At 42.5% G+C, this 26,436-nt stretch overlaps 1 protein-coding gene across 1 annotated transcript in view; it reads right to left on the bottom strand.

Moving 5' to 3' along the window:
- Window positions 1-26,436, bottom strand: part of LOC111155368 (chromodomain helicase DNA binding protein 7) — a 193,872-nt gene that overhangs the window by 75,525 nt on the left and 91,911 nt on the right. Inside the window, exon 3 of the mRNA XM_022515513.1 lies at window positions 14,236-14,666. Coding sequence (XP_022371221.1) covers window positions 14,236-14,666 — 431 coding nt within the window. The remainder of the gene's footprint in view (window positions 1-14,235; window positions 14,667-26,436) is intronic.

Genomic DNA, 26,436 nt, shown 5'->3' on the forward strand with positions numbered 1-26,436 from the left:
CAACTGATAAATCGATGCACGTTGGCCATTTATAGTTAAATGGCACTCTCAATTAAGTTTTTACAGCAAAACCCCACACTGATGACCTTTGGCAAATATCTGACCTAATTAAAAAGAAATTTCATGCAAAAACTCCTAATACCACCTGGAGTACATTTGTTCTAGACAATGCAAAATCCCTGCTGATACACCAAGCCATAAGGAAAAATCAGATCAAGAAGTAGTTTTGCTATTAAGTTTTTAAGGTACGGAATGATTTTTTTTTTAAATGTCTCAGGAAACTAGACTATAATGATCATTTCTTTGCGTCTCTTGCAGAGAGTTTTAAATACTCCTATTTAAGTCCTTTTCATAACCAACACTACTAGGTGTCCTCTATTATGTCATCCAGCTATATTATTATCCAATGACAGCCTTTTAAAATATAACAAAATATATGGCAATTTCCTGTTCTATATAATTTTACTTAATGCTGTCTTCTTCTTTAAAATAATCTTTGTTTTGGTGGTAGGCATTTTTGACGCAGTCACAATAGCCTCTCCTTCAAAAGCTAGGTCTCTGAAATACAAAAATATAGCAAGGCGACCCCAATAATTAAAGTGCATGTTCCATACTATGTTTCTGTCAAACGTTAATAGGATTTGAATGTTACATAAGTCAAAAGACATGAATGAACTCTAAGAAAAAAAATTTTTTTTTTTTATTTAAGTTTACCATTACCTTTAGAACCTTCATTTGACATTCTTTTAGAACGTACATTTAATGGTATCTTCCATTCCAATTTCCAAACAAGCCCCAAGGTTTTCTAACATTATCATGTTATCCAACATTTAAATTCATCTAACCTCGGTAATGATTATATTTATTATTTCTGGAAAACCTAAAATTCTAAGAAACTTGAAAAAAAGATGTATTTCAAAAGTCTTTAAAAAGTTTATTTATTGAAGTTTGTAAATTCCAGAAAAGTATGCTGACAGAATGCATTAAACAGCATTTTTTCAGCCTCAGCTACTACAAAGGACACCAAGACATCTCTATCACTTTTATTTCAACAAAACATATCACGTAAAATATTTCAGTAGTATGTTAGTATAATAAATATCCATCACTCACCTAAAATTTCTATCATGAGTAAATAAAATATTTGGTAATCCTAAACTAGTTCTTTCTAAATACTCAGAGCTTGTTTTTATTTTGTGAACATTGTAGCACGGTAAATAGCCACATAGGGAAGTAACTTACAAGAATTCAAGATTTACAGCAAAGGGCAGTTAGATTTAAAGAGTTTTTTTAATTTAAATTTTTTTTAAAAAAGGCAGTGTCCGAAAAACTTGAAGTTCCCAAAAGATTCATGGAAAAAATAATATTTTTTAAATTAAGAAAAAATCCATACAACGGTTCCTCATCCAACTGTCCTAGTGTTTACGCTACACATGGACAGAAGTCTCCCCTACTATGAGGCTCCATTTCCAGCATTTATTTCCGCTCTAACTGCCACAAATTATACAATACTACAGCTGAACGCTGGGCCCCTTTCCTTTCATCTGCACGCCAAGAGCAATCAGATTACCCTGGTAACCAGCGGTCACATGACCAGCACCTGCTCTTTTGGCTGGATGCCACTGACTAAAGCCATCTGCTTCCCTCAATCAGCTTTCAAACATTCTCAACACCTGCGCTGCAGTGTTTTGTGGTTTCTTTTATCAAATCAGTGCAAAACTGCTTCCAAAACTTTACATATTTCTCAAATTTGTTTAAATCAGAGGTAGGCCTGTCACAGAGTTGAACCACTGCCAGGTAAAGTAAGTCGGCAGCCGGTGCTTTGCACGGTGACCTCTCTGCACCAGAGCGAAGTACACAATTTAATTTCGTGGGGTTACGGCACCCTGTGTGAACTATCCTATAGGAGGAAAAAGGCTTACTGTCTTAGAGCCACCAGAGCCCAGGTTTGATGAAATAGCAACTTGCCGAAGGAGAGAAGTGCTAATGATTTTCCATCTGCCCTTGCCATGAATGAACTATGTGGAACCTCCAAGGCTGTTAAAAGCCAGACAAGACCTCCTCACATGCTTCGGAAGAAAAAGCCTGTAGCCAAGGGAAGCCCTCACCCCAGATCTGATTACTGAAAGATTTCTAAACTCATTGGACCTTGCGCTATTAACGTTGCTCAGAGACAGCTAAGCATTTCTACGCTGACATCTTCTCATGACATCAATATACAAATCAAAAACATGTCAAGAAGTCAAAAAAAGCTACAAAATCCTCATTGTCCAACCCAAAGACATTACAATCAAGGAGAAGATAAAGTTACTTTGATCTTTAAACTGCCTTTGCTACTGTGCAACGAGCTCGACTGGATTTTCAACTAAATATTGTATTAAAACTGCTCTGTCCCCAGAAAAAGCTGAAGTCAGAATTTTTAACAAATGAGGTGTAATGCAGAATGGTGGGTTAGCGCACTGATGAGGGTCAGACACACCTCAGTTCAAATTCTGACTCTGTCATGTAGAACCTTGTCTGTCTGGGACCTGGGACAAGCCACTCCATTTCCCTGCACTTCCGTCTCTTCTTCTGTAAAGGGAGGTTAGTAATTCTGTCCTCCTCCAAGATTCGTTAGGAGGTCTACATGAGATAGTGGATGGAGGCCTTGGCAATGTCTGACACAAATGGCCAGGACGCACACACATCCGGAAGATATGCAGCTGGGAACGTGTTCTGGAACGTCTGCAAACAAATCCTCTGACATGGCTCAGACCCGCCTGGGCCAAATCAACTGAAGACTGAGAGACAGAACCCCACCTCGCTACAGATCATTTCCTCTAAGCAACACGAGAAGGAAGGTCCTTTGTCCACAGTGCCCAACACAAGCTGGAAGAACAAACCAGCAGACAATCCCAAAGGCTGCTCCTCTCCAAGCCCAGGACCACTGTTCTAGCCCAGGCAGGTGTCATCTCCCACCTTGCCCATCACAACTGCCCACACCCCCTCCCCCCGCTGCCTCGTCACCCTGGGGACCCACAGGCAGAGTGACCCACTCTCAGACAGCTGGGGAAAGGGCACACAGTTCACCTCCACCATCATGATGTAAACTGCTCTGGTGCAAAGCTAGTCTTTTCTAATGTCAGAGCCAAAACACAGCCATACAAACATTCCTCTCCCAAATTATAATTTGGAAAGCTGGAAGGCACAAACAGGGCAGTCCTCCCGTTGAGGGTAAGAGAATGTTACTGATCAGAAACATCCCTTAAGCTGACACTCCAATATTGAGAACCAGGCCACCAAGTGGCTTGGCGCAGACACACAGAACCTCCAGCAGCTGCTGTGCTGGCTGCTCACGGGTGTAGGCGATACTGGCCTCCACAAGGTGACCTGCCAGCGAGGATCACAAGGAAGACCGGGGGCATGCGGGGACCACTTTCTCACTTCAGCCCTAACCGGCCTCCGCCCCGGAGAAATCCTGTCTGCTCCCATTCTGCTCTCCCAAACCCACTCTGCTTCCACATTTCCTAATTCAGGGATGTGGTGCTGCCACAAAAACCAACACCAACCCACCCTCCACGCATCACCACGGTGACCAGCTGCAGTATAAACCTGACCATACCATCCTGCTTGAAGTCCTATCCCATGTTTAACAGGCCTGCCAGTCTGCACGGGCTTATCAGGCCTTCTGCAGCATCTGCAAATGGCAACAGTAGATTTCTACTCTTTTTACACCCCAAACCCTCCACTCACCCTTTATGCTGCAGACACCCAGAACTGCTCCCTAAGGGACCCACCTATCTCTTCCACCTCCATTCCCCTTCCCACTCCATTTACGGCCATCACGCACTCAGGGAAGCCTCTTCTAGCCAACGCAGACCGGATCACCAGCTACATGTCATGTGGACCCCACACAAGGAAGGGGTATTTAAAGTATACAAAATGTGACGGTTGCACTCCCACAGTGATCCAAAACCAAAGCTGTATGTGGACCTGAGTGTGTGTGTGAGTGTAGGTCTTTCCCCAACAAGCCCTTAAGCTCAGAAAGAGGAAGAAGTCTGTCTTATTTATCTTTGTTTTCCTGGTACCTGGTCAGGTAGGCTCCTTATCAATTTTAGCAGATCGATTTCACTAAAGAGCACAAGTCACAGCCACGACAGCACACACATATACAGCTCTTATGATGTGCCAGTGCTTTTCTCATTAACTCATTTAAGAAAACCCCACAGAGATTCTATCTTTATGATGAAAGACCTATGAGGTTCAGTAAAATAGGACTGACATGCTACCGAAATAGAGCGAGACTTAGCGAGTTTTCAAAACCAATACATTGCTACACATCCCCTCCCTCCTCACCAAGTCCTTTTATTTCCTCAGCCTTATCTCCGTCATTGCTGGTGTGACTGAGATACGGAGCCACCCACTCCCGAGGCCACGCGAGCCCCTACACCCTCGGAAGCAGCACATTTCTCTGGGGACGGTGCTAGTAGTCTGAAGGGCCACTGTCCCTCCACCGGCCCTAATTCCATTGTGCACTTTATCATGAGGGCCAGGTCACACGGGTGGCCAGCTGGACGTGCTGAGGGTCCACAGCTTAGTGACATTTAGGTCACCACCGTTAGACCAGGCTCTAAAAAGTGCTATAATGGCCCCCCAGTGTGGTCAAAACACAAGCCGCTTTGATGAGAACTCTGAGAACCCAAACTTTATCTTCAAAGAACACATGTTATATGGAGGGACGAACTAAGGACACTCCATACCCTTTACGGAAGAGTTCGTATTCAGCTTCCAACTGTAAGGGTCTACACTGAAGGGCTGCATGGCAGAACCTAAAACGATGTGGCATGACCTCATTCCACCTAAGACACAGCACAGGGATAACGAATTCTTTTTGGTGAGAACAAGTATACGCTTTTTAAACAAGCCAAGGGCCGGAACTTACTAGAAATCCAGCTAGCTGCCCTGGTGTCTTGCAAAACAGAATGCAGTTAAACACTGACCAGCATCGGCCTAGGGACCTAAGTCCTCCACAAAAAGCCAGATTGAAGAGGAACCACAGGTGATGAGCATATGGTTCGTGAAGGTCTGGACAATGGACATGAGTCCTCCATCAGTCAGACACTTCAGATGGGAGAAGTCCGTGAAGAGTCGCCTCACCCTAGCGAAAATCAACCTTGGGGCTTAGGTCGTGAGGATTAATCAGATCTGTTTGCAGGGACTCAAGCGAAAATGTCATATTATAATCTTTTAAAAGAAGAGTAAAAGCTAGGGGTGTCTGGGTGGCTCAGTGGGTTAAGCCTCTGCCTTCAGCTCAGGTCATGATCTCAGGATCCTGGGATCGAGCCCCGCATTGGGCTGCCTGCTCGGCAGGGAGCCTGCTTCCCTTCCTCTCTCTCTGCCTGCCTGTCTACTTGTAATCTCTGTCTGTCAAATAAATAAATAAAATCTTAAAAAAAAAAAAAAAAGAAGAGTAAAAGCTATTGAAAAATATCCTTATATTTTATATGCTCAAAAGGTTTTTTAATAAAGACTCAAAACTAATGGATGAGAAGCTAGAAGCGAGAGAGACGTTCCTGGCACAGGACATTTGCGGTGTGCTCCAGCTCTAAAAGATCCAGGCTGCGGTAAGAAAAACTGCAGTAAAGCTGTGAGGGTCAAGGACCCAGTCATGGTGGAGAGAAAAGCATCGAGCCTCTCAACTTGAGTGTAGGATTCTCCTCTAAGTTTCTGAACCATGAGAAAGAAACTTAAAAGAGGAAGAAGTGAAAGAAAAAAGAGACAAGATAAAGCACTAAGAGCTCAAAAGTGTCAATTAAGGCAACATAAAATGTGATACATCAAGTAAAATTAAACCCACACAACAAAATAAAAATGTTAGAGAAAGTCCTTGGGCCAAAATTTATGCAGTGGCTGAACTAGAATGTAATGAAATGCCAGTGACAGAATAAACTAATGACGAAGAGACAAAGTGCGCAGCAGACAGTAGACACAAAGGCCAACTCCCTCCCACAAAGGCAATCAGAGCCGCTGAGGTGAAGGGGAAGGCCCAGGAGCACTCGGGAGATGCTCCACAGGGCGACCTTGGGCAGAAAGCATCTGGGAGCATCTGGGAGCATCTGGGCAGGATGGTGGGATGGTGGGATGGTGGGATGGGAGCACCAGCCTTGACCTGCGCCCTTGCCCTCGGGGCCCCGCCAGCCAGCTTATGGATGCTGAGCTGCCTGACTGGGGTCATGTGCGTCACTCCAAGGGGGTGCCCAGCCCCCCCCGAGCTCCTAAACTCCACCTAGAAATTCTTCACCCAGCTCTTCTGGTTGAGAAAGAGAAAGAAGAGTTGAGAAAAAGAGAGAAGGGGAGGGGATTCTATTTTATTTCTGAACAACAAACAGGACTTCAGTGACAAATTAATAGGGTTTTTTTTTAAGTTCTTTGAAAGTCACTGGATGAAAACGCCTCTAAGACATTGAATTTAATCTAAATTGTTACCTTAAATAGCTCTTCTAGCATCAAGTACTCCTTAAGTATATTAACCATGCTGAATTTTTAGGAAAGAACAAAGAAAGTTAGAAAAGATACAAAAACCTAATTTGCTTTCATTTAAAATGAAAGTATATTTCAACTCAACGTGCCTCGCCTTTACATTTTACAATCAAACCTTCCAAGCATGAAGAAGCTGAGGGCCAGACAGGCAACATGTTCAGCCGGAGAAGTGGCATTGCTAAGACGGGAGCCACACCTGTCTTGTTTCTGGGCCCAGGTCTGAGTCCTGGACCTGGCCTAAAGCCATCCAACCCCCTCACACTAACCTCCTCACACACTCTAAGAGTCCAGTGCATGCCTGGCCTTTTGGGGGTACCCTTCAGACCTCGACCTGTCCTGGTGAATGTCTTCTGTTACCTGGGGCCATCTGTGGGGCCCCTGGTTCATCAGAACCCAGTCCTGAGGACAGCTACAGGGTTGCTGCCCCTTATTTAAAGGAGGAGGAAAGATGGAAGGGAAAGAAAGTACAATAGAAAGCTAGAAAGCCTTCTGAACAGCCAAATTCATTTTTAATATATTAAATATATGGGGGGGGGAGACTCCTCATGTAGTCAAGAATTGTTATTGAAAACCTCAGGGTCACTGAGTTTTATGGACTGAATTAAGGTCTGCCAGTGACAAGGAAAAGAACTCTAGTTAGCTAACACGTTATCGTATCCCAGAAGCCAACATGAACACCAGTCGCTCTGACTACATGGCACCGCCTGGCACTGTAATAGAACATAAAGAATTGAGTAAATCAGACATTACAAAATGGATGCAAACAGTACACCCTTATCCTAAAGCATATCCCCCGAGTGCCAACTGACAGTGTCCAATTCTCAGATGCCACTCTTATTTTTAGGCACTGTGCTCCCACGACCCCAGAGGGCAGACGCTGGGCTAACTGTGGCAGTTAGAACCCCATCCCCTGGATTCATAAGGATCTTCTCCGATCGGCCAGCATGGCCAACACAACAAATGAGTTGGGCAGCTTGTCCACATTTTAAACAGGTGCCACAGGTAGGTAGAGAACTAGGCAGAGTAAACAGTAAAACCCACAAGGAGAAAATACTCCCACCCATCCTAACAGGAGAAGCCAAAGGACCAAGACGTTATACTGTTCATACAGACTTCGGGGCTATATACACAATTAGCGTTCTTTTTTTACGATTTTATTTATTTATTTGCCAGAGAGAGAGAGTGAGTGAAAACAAGAAGGCAGAGTGGCAGCAGAGGCAGAGGGAGAAGCAGAGGCAGAGGGAGAAGCAGGCTCCCTGCCAAGCAAGGAGCCCGACGTGGGACTCGATCCCAGGACGCTGGGATCATGACCTGAGCCGAAGGCAGCCGCCTAACCAACTGAGCCACCCAGGCGTCCCCACAATTAGCATTCTAATGGAAGTTCAAGTTCTCTCTCCAACATCAAAATTAAGAAGAATGGTGTCTTTTATAATTCATACTATTTCCCCAGTTAAGATTCTTTTTTTTTTTTTTTTAATTTATTTGAGCGAGAGTTGGGGGTGGGCAGAGGAAGAGGGAGGAGCAGACTCCCCGTTGAGCAGGGAGACTGAATCCAGCAAAGGGCTAGATCCCAGGACTCCAAGACCATGACCTGAGCAAAAGGCAAATGCTTAACCAACTGAGCCCTCCAGGACCAGCACCCCCGCCACCTGTCTCCCAGTTAACATTTTAAAGCTAGGCCACACAGACTTGTCTGAGAAGCTGGAGGGAGGGCTGGTGCTTCAGATGGCTGATGACGCAATCACGGTGGCTTGGCACAGCATCCAGACTTGAAGGGGCCCTTACCCAGGTGGGCAGAAGACAACTAGCAGAAAGATCTTTCTATATCATGTGACAAATTTTGCATTTGTACAGATTTTCATACCTTTCAAAAGCATTTTTATATATGGACTTTTTTTTTTTTTTTTTTTTTTTTAAGAAAGGGAAATAGGCTCCCCGCTGAGCTGAGAGCCCAATGCTGGGCTTAACCCCAGGACCCTGAGATCATGACCTGAGTGGAAGGCAGAGGCCCAACCCACTGAGCCTCCCAGGCGTCCATTATATGGACATTTTTAATAATCATTTTTTTTTTTTTTAAAAAAACAATCAGCCTAGGACTCCTCCTGCTCTTTATCCTCCAATTCTAACGTCACCACCACATTGTAGAATGGCATGTGTCCCGCCCTAAAATGCCACTTAAGAAAGTCTTTGAAGGAACACGTCTCTAGAAATATCCCCCTTTAACATTCCACTGCCACCACCGGCCTCCTCCCCAATTCAACTTCCATCGGATAGGCACAATGAGAGTTGGAAGCAGGGTTGAAGCCACACTCTCCCACATCAACCAGAGAGGCAGCAGGCCACCACTCTCAAGCTCACCCAGCTCCCTGGACAGGCAGAAACAAACGTCAGCCAGGCCCAGTGCGGTCCCTCCCTGCATCGAGCACAGGGAAGGAGTCAGCAGAACCTGCTTTTTAAGGGTCAGTGGTGCTGGGCATTCTCTTGCCCCGAGGACTAGCAACCAAACCACGTGTTGCTAAAGCTAGCGCGGTCTGTACTAAAAAGTGCCTGATGACTACTCCCCCACTGCTCACTCAGCCAACTGAGGACAAATCGGATGGAGGAAGGGTGATAAGGTGGCCTGTCACTGGGAAGAGAAAGACTTTGAGATGGTCATCCTGAAGCAAAAAAGGATTTGGGATTAAGAGCCAATGGTGGGGCGCCTGGGTGGGTCAGTCGGTTAGGCATCTGACTCTTGATCTTGGCTCAGATCATGATCTCACGGTTGTGGGATTGAGCCCTGAGACTCAATCTCACCCCCACCCTCAGTGAGGAGTCTGCTTGAGATCCTCTCTCTCTCAACCCCTCCCCCTGCTCACATGCTCTCTCTCAAATAAATCAATCCTTTAAAAAAAAAAAAGAGAGAGAGAAAGAGAGAGAAAGAAAGACTCAATAGCCCCCTTTCAAAGAGAACAGAACCTCTGAGACCACCAGGGAAGGCGGCCACCTACCTGGTATCCCTGACCTGGAGCTTGGATTTAATGAACCAGAGACTGGCAGGGCAGACCAGGGGCAGAGAAGCACAATGCCCACAGGCACATTTTCCCCCTTGTTCCTCTCCAATACTGAAAGGGCTCGAAAGTCCATTTTGTGACCACACATTAAAAAAATCTATACCCTCTTCTGCAGGCACACTGTCCAAAATACCTAATTCAGTATTTCCAATTATCCAATGCCACGAGTCAAAACTAAATCATAGGATATAAAAGAAAGAACAAGGAAACAGAAGAAAAGCTGCGGGTTTAATTTACTTTATTACCTATGTACCTGAGGGAGAGGTATCTGACTCTCCAGGCTTTCTGTACTGATTAAGCAAAACTAGTTTAATGGTTTGCTTTTGTGTCTAATCTCTGCTGAGAAATTTTATGTGTCTAAGAGCACACTATATAAACTATGTACTAGGTTACCAAAATATACCACCACGGGGCTTGTAGGCTGAATAAAAATATTCCTCCGGTAAAACACAGCTACTTTCTTAGATCCTCAGAAGAAAGTTGCCACATTAATATTAATGATAATAATAGTGTGGTTTGCCAAAAATATACTCTACATGTTTTTAGTACTTTGTGTTTTTGAAAAGTAAGAGTGGTACATTTGCCGTCCACTTAAAATATTGCGTCTCTCCTCCCTGAGAAACGGCATTTTAGTTTCCTGCTAACTTGGATGCTGGGGCTGGGAAACGGCAAGGAAGCTGCACCAGAAGCGAGTCTCCACGGCTCCCTTTAACCAGCGCTTCACCAGTCAAGTCACAACCTCGGGCCAAGTTCCCTTCTTTATGCCCATTCAAAGAGTCTTTATAGAGCTAAATGGACCACTAAATCCTTCAAGAGTCATTCAAAGGAAGCGCTTCCTCCAAATTCTATCTCACTCACAAGGCCCATGCTTACACAACAGAAAACACACTGAAGAGAAGAATGCAAAATTCTCCTGTTTCAGCTCCTTGAATTCTTCCGTATGCAAAATGGCATCCCCTCCAGCCCACAAATGTCTTAGCTCTTATTTTCAATATTTACTGCCAATATTTGAAGGCTATAAGGACACCTGGGGAGAGCACCAGGAAAAAAAATGGGTAGAAAAATATATATTTAACATAAAAGGGAAAGAGAAAAGAAAGATACATTTCTAATAGAAAAGTGGAATGTGGCCCATTTTTCTCATTATTAAGATTTTAAATGTCTTTTCCTGAAGTGCTGAATACCTTTTACTGTTTCTCTATCATTCTATGTCCCAGCTGCTAGGTGGATACTGTGAGTTTTTCTGCACAGGCAAGGCAATATCATTGTATGTGGGTTGCCAAAAGGGCCAGTTTGCTGGGAAGGGCCACAAATGCAAGCCCCAGCCGCCTTCTGGAATGCAGGAGAACGGCAGGGGATGAGACAGACATCCCAAAGGCATACAGAGTCAGCCCCGGAGGACAGCCACCCTTTCTAAATGTGCTTTAGCATCGAGAGTGTGTGACTGAGGCAGAACAAGCTCTCTCCCTGCCACAGACATACCACAGAGCCAGGCAGACCAGCAGTGGTTACTTCTGTCACTGCCCGCTCAGAGAGCGTATTTGTTTGCGGAATGCTCAATGATCCGGCATCCGGGGCCGAACGGGAAAGATGCGAGCAGTTCTGCACTAAATTTTTCATTTCACTTCTGTTTATTCCCTTCTATTTCAGCCCTCTGTAGGAAAATTATTTTCTGTATAAACAAATTCATCAAGTTAACTTATTCAAGGATGGAAATAACTGGTATCACATAACATTTTGCAAAACAAAATTGCCACTGCTGTATTCCAGTGCTTAAAAGCAAACTGCTATGGCAATTCAACCCCAGTGCTAACATAACCCAAACCCCCTATTACCTTCATCACTGCATATTCAATTTACATAATTATTCTGCTATGCTATTCAGAATTTACATGTAGTTGTATAGCATTCTACTTATCTGTGCTTCAGGGACACGATTTCCTTCCTAGATTCAGCAGAACACAAGACCACAACTTGACATACTCAATTCATCTGGCCAGTAGAAACTGTGGCTCAACACAATAATGGGTTGGTTTGTTAATTTACTGAAAATCTCTATTCGATTACCATTTTCTTGGACAGCCACCCCCATCTGACCATCAATGACAGGAAAGCCTCCCGGGAGTGTCCTCATCACACTCTGTCCTGACTCAGCAGGTGGCCCAACAAGTAAATGGTCAAGCCACCAAGAACAACGGAGGTCCTCCAAACACTGCTGGCACCACTCAACAGGGCCCATGTCTCTGGGCCCCGTTACATCAGCCCCCATTCTGCATGAACATCCCCACACTCAGTGGAAATGTTCCATTCAATTATCTGCACACCACTTGGGGATTAACAACTGTCACCTCTAGGAGGCATCCACGGAGACTATGACCCTAAGGCAATGGGGGGGGGGGCGTACCCAACACTCTTCCTGGGAGAAAATAATCACATGCCCTCTCTCCTATCAAAAACATATGACTCTAATGCAAAACCATTACTCGGATTCAGCAATGCCAAAAATTTACTCTGCAGAGACAATGCAAACTTAAGGATGAGCAGCTGAGAACACACACTGGAATTTTCTCTCATGGGTAAACACAGGGCCTCTCTCTGCACCGAGGGACACAGGTGATCAGAACTGACTGGATCTGATGCCCCAAGTTCCTAACACTTGTTTACAGCTGTTGGGAAATTTTCAGTAAGTTTCACTGTTCAATACAGCATTTTGATATCTGCCCTAATATATCCCAAAAGAGGTAAGGGTAAGCTAAAAGTATGTTTTTAAAGACAGGACTAAGTCAAGGTAGACTCAGAACCTGAAGGTAACATACTTGGAAATTTATGACAAGATCCAAGACACAGTGGGTTTCTTTTTTTTCTTTTTTTAATCGACGTTTATCATTAGGTGCTAGATTAAAAAAATTAAAGATACAAACTAAAGACAGATAGACCTTGAGGCTAAAGCTAGTCTTGGTGACATATTTTCCGATTTCTAGGAAGCTTCTTTAGAACACAGGCTCTTACATTTCAAGTTTTAAAATAATAATAATACATTCTTTTAAAATTTTGCTGCAACTTCTCCTTGGGAAATTTTCTACTTGGGAAAAATAACCATATGGGTCCTCCTACCAAAAGCACAATACTTAGCTTTTAGGCAATTATATTTCTAAAGAACCCTTGGTAAGTCAGACTGAAAGTCTACCCATGTCCTCCCGGCTCAACCCTAACCCTTAACAGAGCAGCTACAGAGAATAAGTACTTAATGAAGTGTTTAAGGAAATGAAATATTTAAATAAATGAAAGCAAAATTTATAATGGGTTGTAAGTTTAGAAGAGTGTTCACGTGGGGGAAAAAATGGTTTTTAATTAAGAAACCGCCTACTGAGGCATCAAAGAAGGTTCCTAAGTTACCTGTAAGACTGAGTTACTGAATAGAATTCTGTTATTTTGGCACCATAAAAAGTACTGATGACAAAAACTTTTAAGTGACTGTGATACAGACTTTCAAAACACTACAGAATAACTTATTTGGGGGTTGTATAGATATTCTGAGCACAAGTTTGAAAATCCAACTTTACTCTTTCCCTTTGCAGGGACATCTCCATAGTCACAGAAATCATCTCCGCTCTGTATTTGCGCGTGCACCCACAGGAAAGCCTACAAGTCAAAGGTTTGCAGGTCAGCGAACTCAAAAAGTTCTCATCAAGCACATCTGTCGCAGACCTGAGCATGCATGTATATACACACACGCGCGGGTGTGTGTGTGTGTGTGTATACATGCGCATGGGGGTCGGAGGGGGAGTGTGTTTTCTAATGCAGTTTGCAAACAGGTTCAGATTAACCAAGTCTGACCATACTTCCATCTGGAAACTATATTTTCTAACATAAGCCATATTCCGAAAAATAGATTCAGATGTTTGGAATTGGTTCAGAACGGTTGTAAGAAATGTTCAGTACAAATGAAAAAAATTAGTCTTCAATGTCTTCTCCTCTCAGCTTTTCTTACTGAGTAAATATGCCTTCTGGGGGGTCAGAGTCGGTAGGGGAAGTACAGAGGGAAGTATGGAGTGGAGGAGGGTATTTCCTAGAAGCCAAAGTGTGTGCTATTCTTGCATGCATATCTAATGGATAACTGCTATTTGATTTCTCCCACGTTGCCCACTAGCATTTCAACCCTGCCCCTGGAAGGATTACTCCGCCAAGTGGAGAGAATTAATTCTCCTGTTTCAACTTCTGGGAAACAGGGCTGAAATGCTGAGTGAAATATAGTGACCTATCTTGCTCCTGTAATCCTTCTTTCCCTGTTTTGCATTGTCCTTGAAAATGAGGTTGCTGGTCTAGGCTTACAAATAAGTAAGCTGGTAATCTTGTTCTATCTGGTCAATGGCAAACTTTCACAAAAATACAGGCAAATGATTTTAAAATTACAAAGAATTTTTACCCAGTGAAGTCTACAATGTACCATCCAAATAAACAGCTTGTGGTAATTGAGTCCTAAATCTCAGAACGTATAAAACTCTTTCACTTTTCAGGTCGGGTTATCAGAGAAAGGAACCCGGTAGCAAACAGCTAAGTGCTGCCCCTCCCCCGTCCCCAGACCCACCCCCTTCCAAGGGCTGTCGCTGCCTGCGCATTTCTACACTGCGTTTGGGGGTGGTTGTTTCTGCCCACAGCCTACCTTGACTTTTTGCTGGATTTGGGTTTTGGCGTGGCAGTTTTTGCTTTCTTTTCCTTTGGCTCTTTGGGAATCTTAGGGGCTTTCGGGGTCTTGGGTTCCTTGGGCTCTTTTTTCTCCTTGGGTTCTTTCGGTTCCTTCGGATCTTTTTTTACCTTCGGCCTTTTCTTTTTCTTTTTCTCTTCTTGGGACCCATCTAGTGAGTTCCTATTTAGTTCTTGGCTATCAACCCCACCAGGGAAGTCATCTTTACCAAAACTTTTATTGGGCTCCTCGGCAACAATGTGGTTGTTTTTCTTCTTCTTCTTCTTCTGCTGTGGCTGCTGCTCTACGGACGGCAGGTAATCATCACTCTTCACTAGCTGAGCGTTCGGTCCACTAACCTGAGTCATATCCGGCACTGGTTTCTCTAGAAAGGGCTCCGACGGAGAATGCTAAGAGACACAAATGGGAATTGAAATTAGTTTATCATTCTTCATACTTAAGAAAGGAACTGAAAGTTAGTAGCTGATGCTTCTGAAACTTTACACTCCAAGTAGCAAATATTTTACCAACTATACAGTTGTAAAATCTATCCTTTTCTCTCACCCAAAAGACAAGAAAGCACTTACATAAACACTTAAAAAAGAAAAAGGGTAACCTAGCAATACAGTAAAAATTCCGGTTCAGGAAGAAAAGTAACTCTCATTCACCTGAAGACACTGTCCATTTTCTTAGCAGCCCCTACGTGTGTGGGACTTGGCGAATGACAGAACAGCAGCAGAAGCTAAACCCAACGAATGAATTTAAATGGAATTCTTCTCCTCTTGTGGGAATGAGAACTCAAATTAAAGATACATAATTAAGCCTCTTTTAACAAGAACAAGTGTACTGAGCACCACATGATTCAGGTACTGTGAAAGTTTGAAATCCAAGTATCACACACAAATCTTATATGGTACAGGCCATTTCTGATTTAAATGACATGAAAATGATACATTAAAAGCACATAGCCAAACTTCATGACTCGTGATTCATTAAATTTCTTGTACTAACATGAAATACAGAGAGTGTTTATCTTAAGTTACCAAAGCTTCACATTTTCACATTTTCCTGAGGAACAGAAAATCCAAATAGTCGAGCTGGTAAGCCTTGCAGATTTTTGACATTCACAAGGAGTGCATCTTGAGATGGGCTTAACACAGTAGAGACTATTAACAATTGGGATGGGATGTTAACTGGTCAGCCAAGAGCAGAGTCCACTCCAAACCAGGACAGGGGTAGAGTATCATCTGCACTGCAAATTACAACATCTAATGAACCTTTGTAGTTCAGCGAAATACTTTAAAATGTTATATCTTCAAATGTCACTCGGGGTTGGGTTTGTTTTTGACTTTTTCATCTGCTTCTCCAGACACTGAATAGTAAGTATAACAGAAACAGTAACAATAATGGCTGCTAGTGGTTACTGAACAGTCTTACTATGGGCCACACACATGCTAAGCACCTGACACCCCCGACACCATTCAACCCCCACGCCAGCCCCAATCAGGAGCTGGATTTGGGCTCTGACATTCAGGGATGCAGTCCCATTCCCAAGGAGTTACATGCCCACCCTCCTGACCATACCACTTCCCAAAGGTGGGGGGGTGGTGTAGAAGAGCCCAGATCCAGGTCTGCAGAGGACTCGTGAGTAACCCAAAAGCTATGCTCCCCATCAGCAAGGTACTATAAATCAGATTCCAGTCCGAGTAACTGAGCATCTGTTCCAGGCCATGCACTGAGCTGGGCACTTTCAGGAATTAGTTCACCTGACTCTCACCAACAAAAATGTGGTGATCTGCCCTCATCTTTCGGAAAGGAAGGAAAGTCTGAGGAGGTTATGTGATCTCACCCAAGGTCACACAGCAGGAGACAGAGCTGTGATCTGAATCTAGGTTTTCTAAACCAGTAAACCAGTGTTCGGGCTCTGTGCTTACGAAATCTTTTTTTTTTTTTTCCTCTCCTGAAATCTTACATATGGGCATCCTTCTAGGAAATTCTCCATGGGTTTCATTTGATTTCCCAAGTGTCCAGTGACCCCCATCCCAAAATTTTAAGACATTACTGCCTGAAAAGAAAGTGGGCATACTATCCCCACTAAACCTTACCGTGGTCACTAAAGAAACCCACATTCAATTCTCCCATCTGTACTGGTACAAGAGACTGAGCCCAGAATTACAAGGTAAGAGACACAAACTCTAGTCTGGGTCCTGCCGTTAGCTCTATTATCAATGAAAAATCATTTCACTCATCCACAGTTCATTTTCTTCATCTGCAAAATGAAGGGGTTGGGTCAGATGATTTCCAAAGTCTCTTTCAAAATTCAACGGTATTAGAAAATCTTAAAATACATATTGCCTTTTCCCAGTCATAGCTAAAAGAGGATGAACCTGCAGAAGATTAAAGCTATACAGAAAGAGAAAGAAGCAAGAGCAGAAGTCTGAGGAAAAGCACACGTTGGGAGGGAGTCTCTGTGAACAGGTTCCCACACAGGAATAGCACAGCAAGCCAAACACTAAAAGAAGTTACCCTCTGTCCTGCCTTTCTCCCTCACACACATGCTCAACAAACATCAGCCAAGGTGCCGTCCACATTCCCATTACCTGAGAATTCACAGCGTCTGATTTAACTGTGTGATTAAAATTCAGCTGAAGTCTAGTTAATTGTTACCTATTATTTCCAAGGTAAGTAAAAAGGAAAAAGCCTTTTTTCTTCTAAGAGACTTAGAGGTCAAACTTATTTGGGACAAACTATTTTTCAGGAAATGGAAGAAAAAGTACTTCCTGGAAAGGGATGGAAAGAGAAAAGTCCACCAGTAAACAAAGCTTCAAGCATAGAACGGTGAATTAATCCCACGTATGCATACCTCGCTTTAATCTGCATGGCATTAACCCCAGCAACAAAGTGCCAGCTTCTAATGAGAAATACCTGGTACACATTCATGAACTCGGAAAAGCACAGAGCATCAAATACAAAAAGACTGAAAATTTATCTACACATTTTAGCATACAAATGATTTTAGATGCTCCTTCCAGTAATAAATGAATCCATAAATTAGTATCCCTTAAAATTTTTAATCTTCCATAAGAAGGAAAAAACATAAAGAGTAAATACAAAAAAGTATTAATCCTGTTTGATATGCAGCAGAATTATGTTTTGGTACTATATGAAATAGGGTGAAAAAGGTGCTCAGAAATATTATAGTGTTTACCAGACCCACATCTCCTTAAATCTTTTAGAGAAAAGCTGTTTTTGTAAACATTTAACAAAGAACAGATGGCCTGCCTTAATCATGTGGGGGAAAAAACCTGGAGCTCACAGTAATACCCTGACAAAGTCTCCCAGGCCCAGCCGTGCTCCCCCTCCCCACGCATGGTACAGTCTTCTCTAATGCTATTTAATTTTACAGCGGACATTTTCCCATCAATTCCCACTGCCTGACAGGTAATCAATGCCATTAACATCTGATATTACCATATAGGGCATTGCCAACGTGGAGAATGTTAGATACCAAAGGTATTTTTAAATACACACCATAGGACTTTGCAGTTGACACATTTTCTATCACAATTCCATGTGCCTGTTGGAATATTACGGGATTTGTAAGGATGGTGCCATGGACTTCTGGAACTAAAACAGCATGACTAATATTTAAACGGTAAACAAAAATGATTCAAGGTGTGTATGTGTATCTTGTCAAAAAAATTACCATAACCTAAAGATAATCACTTTTATCCTTAATTCCACTGTTCAAAATGTATACACCAGGCAAACACAGAAGCAAGTCACCTTATGTAAAACCGCAGAACAGACAAGATGCAAAGTTAACCAAAGGAGGGCAGAGATGAAGAAGTGAAGGCAACCCTTCTCTCACCTTTAAGCAAAAGAGACCCAAAGTATTCAGGAGCATTCGCAAGAAAAGGAGAAAGTGCCTAAGAGGAAACTTTTCATTTACCTCAGGTATGCTTTCCATCCAACATTCATCAGCTTGGCCTGGCTTAAAAGCTAGCTTATTTACTCATGTTTTGCCTTAATTACATCCGTAAAGCCTCAAACTGTTAGCAATGTCAAGTAACAGGCACGAGCCACGTGAGAGTAACACTGCACAGTGTTTCCAATAGGTACAAGCTCTGCAAACTAACAACGTTCAGTAATGCAGGACAGCGAAGGCAAAACATTGTACTTACTGAGTGATACAAACAAATCTAAAATCGAAATGCTACTCTGTAGTAACGACACTGCACTTCTGGGAGCACGGCCCTTCCCTGCACATTGAGCCAAAGGGAGGTATCTGTGCTCTCAGAGAACCTGAGGTTCTGGGGGAGAAGCCGCGGGCCACCCAAGGCTAAAGGAACAACAGATACAAGCTTAAAACACGCTAAACTATGATTTCAATGATTTGTAAAAATACAAAGTGTTCACTTAAGATTGCAAAGTACTATTTGCTTCCTTTTTAGTTTTTGGTTTTGTTTTTTGGTGGCTTTGGAAACACATCTTTTATTGATGCGCTTCACTTTTATTTTTCCAGTATCACTCCCTAGGTTCTTGATCCCTTGACACTCTTTTAAAAAGGAATTCCAGGGCTGCCTGGGTGGCTCAGTGCGTTAAGCCTCTGCCTTCAGCTCGGGTCATGATTTCAGGGTACTGGGATCGAGTCCCACATCAGGCTCTCTGCTAGGCAGGAAGCCTGCTTCCTCCTCTCTCTCTCTCTACTTGTGATCTCTCTCTGTCAAATAACTAAAATCTTAAAAAGAAAAAAAAAAAAAAGGAATTCCAGTACGAAAACTGAAGCTCAATCTTCAGCCAAAAGAGCATACAGGGTGCAATAGTGCATTCAAAGGCTCCGTGAGTCCTGTTGAAACACACTTTTCTTGTCAGTGACACTGAGAAAAAGAAGATGCACTCAGTATCTGGTGCCCAACTCATTTGTTCATTCAACAAATATTTAGGGATATAACAGTAAACAAGCCAGCCACAGTACCAGCGGGGGGAAGCAGAGCACCTGACCTGCGCTGACACTAAGGGGGCCTCCTGAAAGCGGTCAGCCTGGTGCTGCCCAGAGGTCACTTCTTCCATGGGCCTGAACGACAACTCATGCCTGAGATCAGGTGACTGAAAGCATAAATAATGTATGACAAGCAAGCTTGTGAAGCCCTGTTTATGGAGGAGCAGACAGGAGTTTCAAGAGTCAAGTGATACACTTCTCAACTATGACTACTGGATATAAAACAAGTATGAGGCACCTGGGTGGTTCATCAGTTAAGTGTCTGCCTTTGGTTCAGGCCAGGATCCCAGGTCCTGGGATCCAGCCCCACATCAGGCTCCCTGCTCAGTGGGGAGCCTGCTTCTCCCTCTCTGCTGCGCTCGCTCTCTCCCACTCTGTCTCTCCCAAGTAAATCAGTAAAATCTTTTTAAAAAATTTAAAAAATAAAAAATAAGTATAAAAATATTCTTCAGAGGACAATTAAAGGTTGGGCTATTTTCTGCTTGGCTAAATTTGGTATTAGAATCAGGGCCTTGAGGTCAAGCCTTTAAATGCCAGTTAGTTTTATTCAGCTCATTCTTAATTTCCAGGAACAATGATTTATTGAATGAGTACCTTTATGAACAAAAACACCCAAATGCATAATTATCAAGCTTGTTAGTCATATGAACTGGAAAGGCAAGATGTGTGAAACAACATTTTTAAAGTTTTGGATATTAAAAAGTGTTACATGAAAAGATGACTCAGGTCACATAAGTTTAGAGAATCCTGGGCTAACCAAATAAGTAGTTTTCTTTACTGCAAGAGTCCCAGCCCTTACTACACTGAGTGGTGGATTAATGTGCAGGGTGTTCCTAAAGGTACGTAACCACTCCATCCCTTTTTTCTAACAATACCTCGAATAAAAATGTTCTTCAAGATACACTTCGGATTATACCAATACAGCTAAAGTGGGGCAAATTCATCTGCTTCTCTGGGGTGGGGAGAGTATGTGTGTGCACATGTCTATGTATCTCAAAGAGTGGTTATCAAATATTTTACAACATAGCATGTGACTCTATAAACAAAGCTAATTTTATGTAAAATGTGCTCAAACGCTGCACTGAATTGGCAGTTTCTTTTATGCTCAATTTTAGTCACTGGTAGGAATAAAAATAGGAATATTGGTATAATCATATAAAGACGACTTGTATAATTTTTGTTGGATAGAGTCAAAATAATTACCGAGTTAAATATAATGAATGTTGAGTCATCTTTATGAGTGCTTCAGAACCATTAAATTTTAGAACTGAAAATTTTAATTACTGCTGAAATATCTCATTTAAAAATCATCTGAAGGCATTTCCAAAACTTCAGTTTTCTGCTTGTGTTTTTAATCCATCCTTAGAATAGATGTGTCATACAAACAAAATCTTAAATAGCTGCAAATTAACATGAACCACTTTAATGGCATCTAAATTATAAACACATTTTGAATATAAGTGGAGTCCAAAATAATGAAAATAATGAGCCAAGCAATCATGCTATATTTAATATTAAATAGTTCACACTGGATACTGAATACTGCCCATCCTCTATGTAGGAGTAAAACTATACCATAGGAACGGTCGGACTGCATCTCTCATTTGTAAGGCGCTCTCCTGTAGTGTTTCTATAGTCACTTTAGCTAGAGTAACACAGCAGTGAAACTCCACCAATGCTAAATCCTTTCCAAGTTGTCTGTGAGACCCTGAGCACAGCAGACTCCCTCCCATTGGAGAAAGGGGCATCTGTGCACCATACCGCCCTCTGGGCCATCCCATCGCTGCCCTTCTGGCCATCTCCCTTTCCCTGTCTCCGTTCTGTGCAGGTGGTCACACTCTGCTGGGAATGACCCGCAGAGGCGGGAGGTGGCCTCAGGGAGACACGGGTTCCAGTGCAGGCTGGAACCCTGCTGAGTACCTGCAATGCTGCCTCCAGCTGGCCCCACTCAGGGTGACAGGGAAGAGCATCAGGGAATAGCCCTGGAGTTAGGAGAGAGACAACAGCATGTCTGACAGGAAGTCCTGAAGCCATCCCCAGACACGATACTAAATGAGGTTTTTAAACCATGTACTGTACAGTTACATGTGCATTTCACAACCTTCTCCCTCAGTGCCTGTAATAACCACATGACTTTGCCAAGGTGGGTGACATTCTTGCTCTTTTATAAATGAGAAAACTGAGGCTTTAGTGACACAGCTAGAAAGGGGCCAACCCTGGATGGTAATCCCGATGTGGTGGCTACCAGCCAGTGGGACGTGCTCATACTCGCCCAGAGGATGAGGAGGGCTTCTCCAAGCCCAGAAAGCTACTTGTCTTCCTCCAAAACCATAAAAGGCCTTAGTTTTAAGAGCCTAACACTAATCTATGGGTTAAAATGGCTTTTAATTTACTATAAATTTGGGACTTCTGCCTTCAAAGGATTAGAGAAGAGCTCTAGTTTAACTCCGAACTAAAGCTGTGGAAAATCACTAACTTTTCTGCCCAAAGATAAAAATGTGGCTAAGAACTGGCATTTAGACTGCTGCTCACAAACATTATCCTGCTTGAGTATCAGAATCACTCTGTCTGACAGAAGCTGAATTCAAGTCCATCAATCTGCTTTGTCACCAGGAATGAATGGGGTTTTCGAGGAACAGGAAGAAAATTAGCCCACTTTCTGCCCTGCTCTGAAAATTTTCCCAAAGCCACTTAAAAAGAATAGCTTATATGATTTTTAAAAATTTAATCTACTATATTTCAAGGAATCTAACACAGTTCTTTTCCCCAGTTTGGTAACGCATCACTCTACTTCTTAGGAAAAGCACCAGGTGAAGTAATAGGTTTGTATCTAAGGACCACGTACTTGAAATAACGTGTTTATACAAATGCATGTGTGCCCCCCCCACACATACACCCTAGGGCATAGAGTTGAACTGATGTAAACTGAACATACTTTTGATGTACCTCCACTGCTTCATAAATGCTTGGAAAAATTAGCCTAATTGTTTATACAAGACTTGAATTATGTTTTTACATGTGTTAGCTTTCCAAAAAGTATATACAGGTAATCAGACTGCATTCCTGGTCAGAAGACTCTCCTATCCCTGAAGTTCTTCAGATAAAAGAGAAATGGAGAGGGGCCAACAGAACCTAATGCTACTCTGGCCAGGGGAGAAAGAGAAACCACCTCAAATTTAACACACTCCGAAGCCTAACACAGTAATGGTGAAGCGCTTCCCAGGTCTCCGGGGCCACAAGCACGAGGGTGGCCCCCCCCAGGAAGCAGGCCTGCCTCCCCAAAAAAACTACACCCAATTCCCACAGCAGAAATGCCCAAGAAAAGGCAGGGTATCATGGTGCAGCTAGCTTACAACAAGCAAACTAAAATATAAACCCGTTCAAAGAGTCTAATACACAGTCATACCCTCAGCCTCCTGTTCTGAATTTCTCACAGTTCCTCACTGTGTAAAACATCAAATATTATCATCAAGTAAAACATCAAGTATTATCTTTAACCAGACATTACTCTCTAGAAGTAAAAGTAGGAAAGATAACGAATTTGCTCAGGGGCCTTAATGAGTTCATTTTATTGTGTCTCCCTTCCCTCTTTTTTTTTTTTTTTCTTTTCTTCACCTCTTTGCACAGTGTTTTCCTTAGCAGGCTCAACTCAGTAAATATCAATGAATGAGAAGCTACAGAACAAATTCCCAGTTCACAGGCGTTTGTCTTACTTATTTCAAGTTAGCTCTCAGGTGCCTACAGTTCTCAAAGAGGTGTTTGGGGGCTGGAATTTGGCAGCAGACCTCCAGACCCAAAGCGACCCAGCTTACCGGGGATCGAACTCAGTAAAACACAAAACAGTGCTTCTAGAGTGGGCAACTGTTCTGCAGAAATAAATCCTATTCAAAGACACTTAAGGATGACGACCAAACTTGCATACTAAAATAGTTAAGTTCACTTCAATAACTTTTTACTGTACACTAACAGTGCACTTTGCTGTCACTGGTATACCCAACAACAAATTTGATTCTTGAACTGGAAAGGTGAAACGTATGCAGTTTGGCTCTGGAAAAGCATCTGATACCAAGTTTGCATTTAACTTTCCACCACTCCATAAATGTTAGTATTATATGTAACTTATTATGCTATTCCTATGAATTTAAAAAGTCAAACTCAGTAGACTGAAAGGAAGGCGTGTCCCAAGGGTTCATGTAGAAATGGGAATAGAACAATCTTTGAGGGGAAAAAATCAATTTATAAGGAGCTCAGCGATAAAGCTAATTTATACACTCCAGGCAGGCAAGTTCTCCAGAACTCAGAGACTGAGTCTAGCAAATTCAGTTGGCAATAAATGGCTTAATGATAAACTACTTTGGTCCTATAAAAATTTCTTCACTTTTTATAGGAGACAGAATCCTAAGATGGCTGTAGGATTTCCACCTCCTGGCTGGAGAGGAGACTTGTGTCTTCCAGGCAACAGAATACAGCAGAAATCACGGGGCTTTGCAGTTGTGATTAAGGTCCCAAATCAGTTGGTTTGAAGTTACTCAAAGGGTAGACTTTTTCCTGGATAAGCCTCGCTTAACTAGGGGAGGTTTGTAAAGAGGATGCGGGCTCTCCATGAAGGTCAGAGACTCTCTGTTGTTGGCACCGAGGGAGCAAGTGACCAGAGTGAGGGGGCCACAGTGGGGGAACCCAGCATGCTAAAAAACAGCAGGCAGCCTCTAGGAGAGGAGGGCAGCCCCAAGTGACAGGCAGCAAGAGCTGAAGCCCCTCAACGTACAGCCACGGCAAACAAATTCTGCCAGCAGTCAGAATGGTCTGGGAGATGGATTCTTCCCCAGTCGAGTCTCCAGATGAGAACACAGACCTTGCACCTGACTGTAGCCTTGCTGAAACCCCGAGCAGAGGACCAGTGAAGCTGTGCTCAAACCCTGACTCACAGAAACTAGGAGATAAGAAAGGGGTGTTGTCTTATCCATGAAATTTGCAGTAATTTGTTACACAGCAATAAACAACAAATGACCCCTCTTCTCATGCTAGACATTGATCCTTCCACATAACGACAGACAGCACCCCAGTATTTCTATATACCTTTGTGAAGCTGCCACTGCGGCTAAGGCTGAGAACTTCGGTGCCAAGCACTGTTCTGGGCTCACAAGCACCTTGGGAAACTACCCCATCCTATGCACGGGAAAACTAAGGCACACAAAGAGATCAATACATTTGCCAAAGGTCACAAAAAGCTGGTTAGAAGAGGAATCAGGGTTAAACCCAGGCAACCTCTCTGCAGAGCCTGAATCTCAGCCATCACACCTGCTGCCTAATCCCTGACGCTCCCACACTCTAGGACGCAGGAGGAGGAGACGGCAGGAGAGCTGGGGGTAAGGTAACGATGGGGTGGGGTGGGGTGGGGTGGAATGCAGTGAAGGGAAGGAGTGTTGGGGGCATTGGGACCTGCTCAGATGACTCTGAGAATGTGGCTGCTTCAGGAAGGCTGGAGCCCAACACTGTTTCACAGTTCACTGCCACGGAGATCATCACAAGGATTTTTCTAAGAAAACCACTCCATTTTCAAGTAAAAAATGTAAGAAACTGCACTATAAACAATATTAAAGGTTCCAGATATTTTAAAAGAAACTTTATTGCACATTAGAAACAGTCTGTTTAACACTTAAAGGGGATGGTGTCCCGATGACTCCTTCCAGCTGGAATTACACATGAAACAGAAGATACCAAGGCAATTAAGTATTTTATAAACACTGCGGAGGGGTCAAAAAGAGGGAGGTTCATTCACTGACTAATAACGCAGTAATAAACAAACAGCAATGTTATGCAACTGAGAAAATTATTATAATTGAATCTACACAGCTGGGCAAGAACAGAAGCCTGGTTATGTATATTAAGCTCACAAATGCTTTGTGTGGGTAGGTTTTAGTTTCAGAACTGTTTCAGATTTGAGTCCCTTTTATAAAGTCAGATTGTTGGTTTTTTTTTTTTCTTATCTGAATACAATTCCGTAATTACGGCTGTAGAACAGAAAATAACTTAATGAACTGCCCCACCAATTTTTGCTCTTCTGTTTATACTACAGAGAAATTAGTGTGTACATAGTAATTGGGAACTTAAACTTTCTTGAGATGTACTCAATTTAAATGAATACATTGTACCTTGTTTGTGCACAGCAATATGAATAATGAATGACTATGACTCCCTAGCATACTGGAGGGAAAAGCCCAGAACAAAAGTAGCTTTTCCCATTTTAACATTTAGCTCCTGCTGTGTTCTTGGGAGTTTCCTTCACACCTTGATATCTTCCCCTTTGCAGAAGATGGGCAGAGAAATACTGCCAATTACCATAGTTAAGTTTACACAGATGTGTCACAAGAGAGTGACTTCTATATTTCCCTTGAATTGTTAAAGTCACAGCATTTAAATTAGAGAAACATTATTACTCTCTTGGGTTCAAGACAAAGCCTGGTAAAAGTCCACCATCCTTCCATCAATTAAATGTAGTTAAAATGCAAGCCAAAACAAAGCAAGTTTCTTTTGGGAAAATATTCTAGCTAGGTATTATCCTTATTACTACATGGCATTTTTTTTTTTTAATTAAATGACTAAATCTGAACAAATCACTGATCTATGTCAAGTTCCCATCTGCATAAAAATCTAACTAACTTCAAACACAAATGGATGATTAGCTAACCATCAGGGCAGAGGTACAAATGTATCTTCAACAGGCACACATTTTACATCAATGATATCTATTTTTATGAGATAAAAGTACTAAAGCTTTAATGGTGGCAATTAAAACAGCCAAGAGTTTGAGTAGCTCGATGGCTGAGTCACAGACCTTTTACCTATAATGGGATCCATTATATCCCTGAACTCCGTTTGAGGGAGTAAAAGAGGAACAAATTTTTAAATATGGTTATAAAACAGCAGTACCCTCTGAACTAAGCTGTTTTAGTTTAAACTGCCGTTTGATTTACCCTGTGTCTTACTGTCAACATCCACTCAGCAGCCTTCTTTATAGTTCTTAGATACTTGTGTCTATTTGAAAATATTTGAACAATTTGAAAATGCTACAATGAGGCTACTATGTAACAATTTATATTTAGGCAACTTGTTTCTATTTTAACTTTTTATATTTAAAAAATTCATGTTTTGAAAATGTGTAACTTGAGATGACTTAT

Source organism: Enhydra lutris, unplaced genomic scaffold, assembly GCF_002288905.1.
Source record: "Enhydra lutris kenyoni isolate GAN:26980312 unplaced genomic scaffold, ASM228890v2 scaffoldscaffold41, whole genome shotgun sequence".
Lineage (NCBI taxonomy): Eukaryota > Metazoa > Chordata > Mammalia > Carnivora > Mustelidae > Enhydra > Enhydra lutris.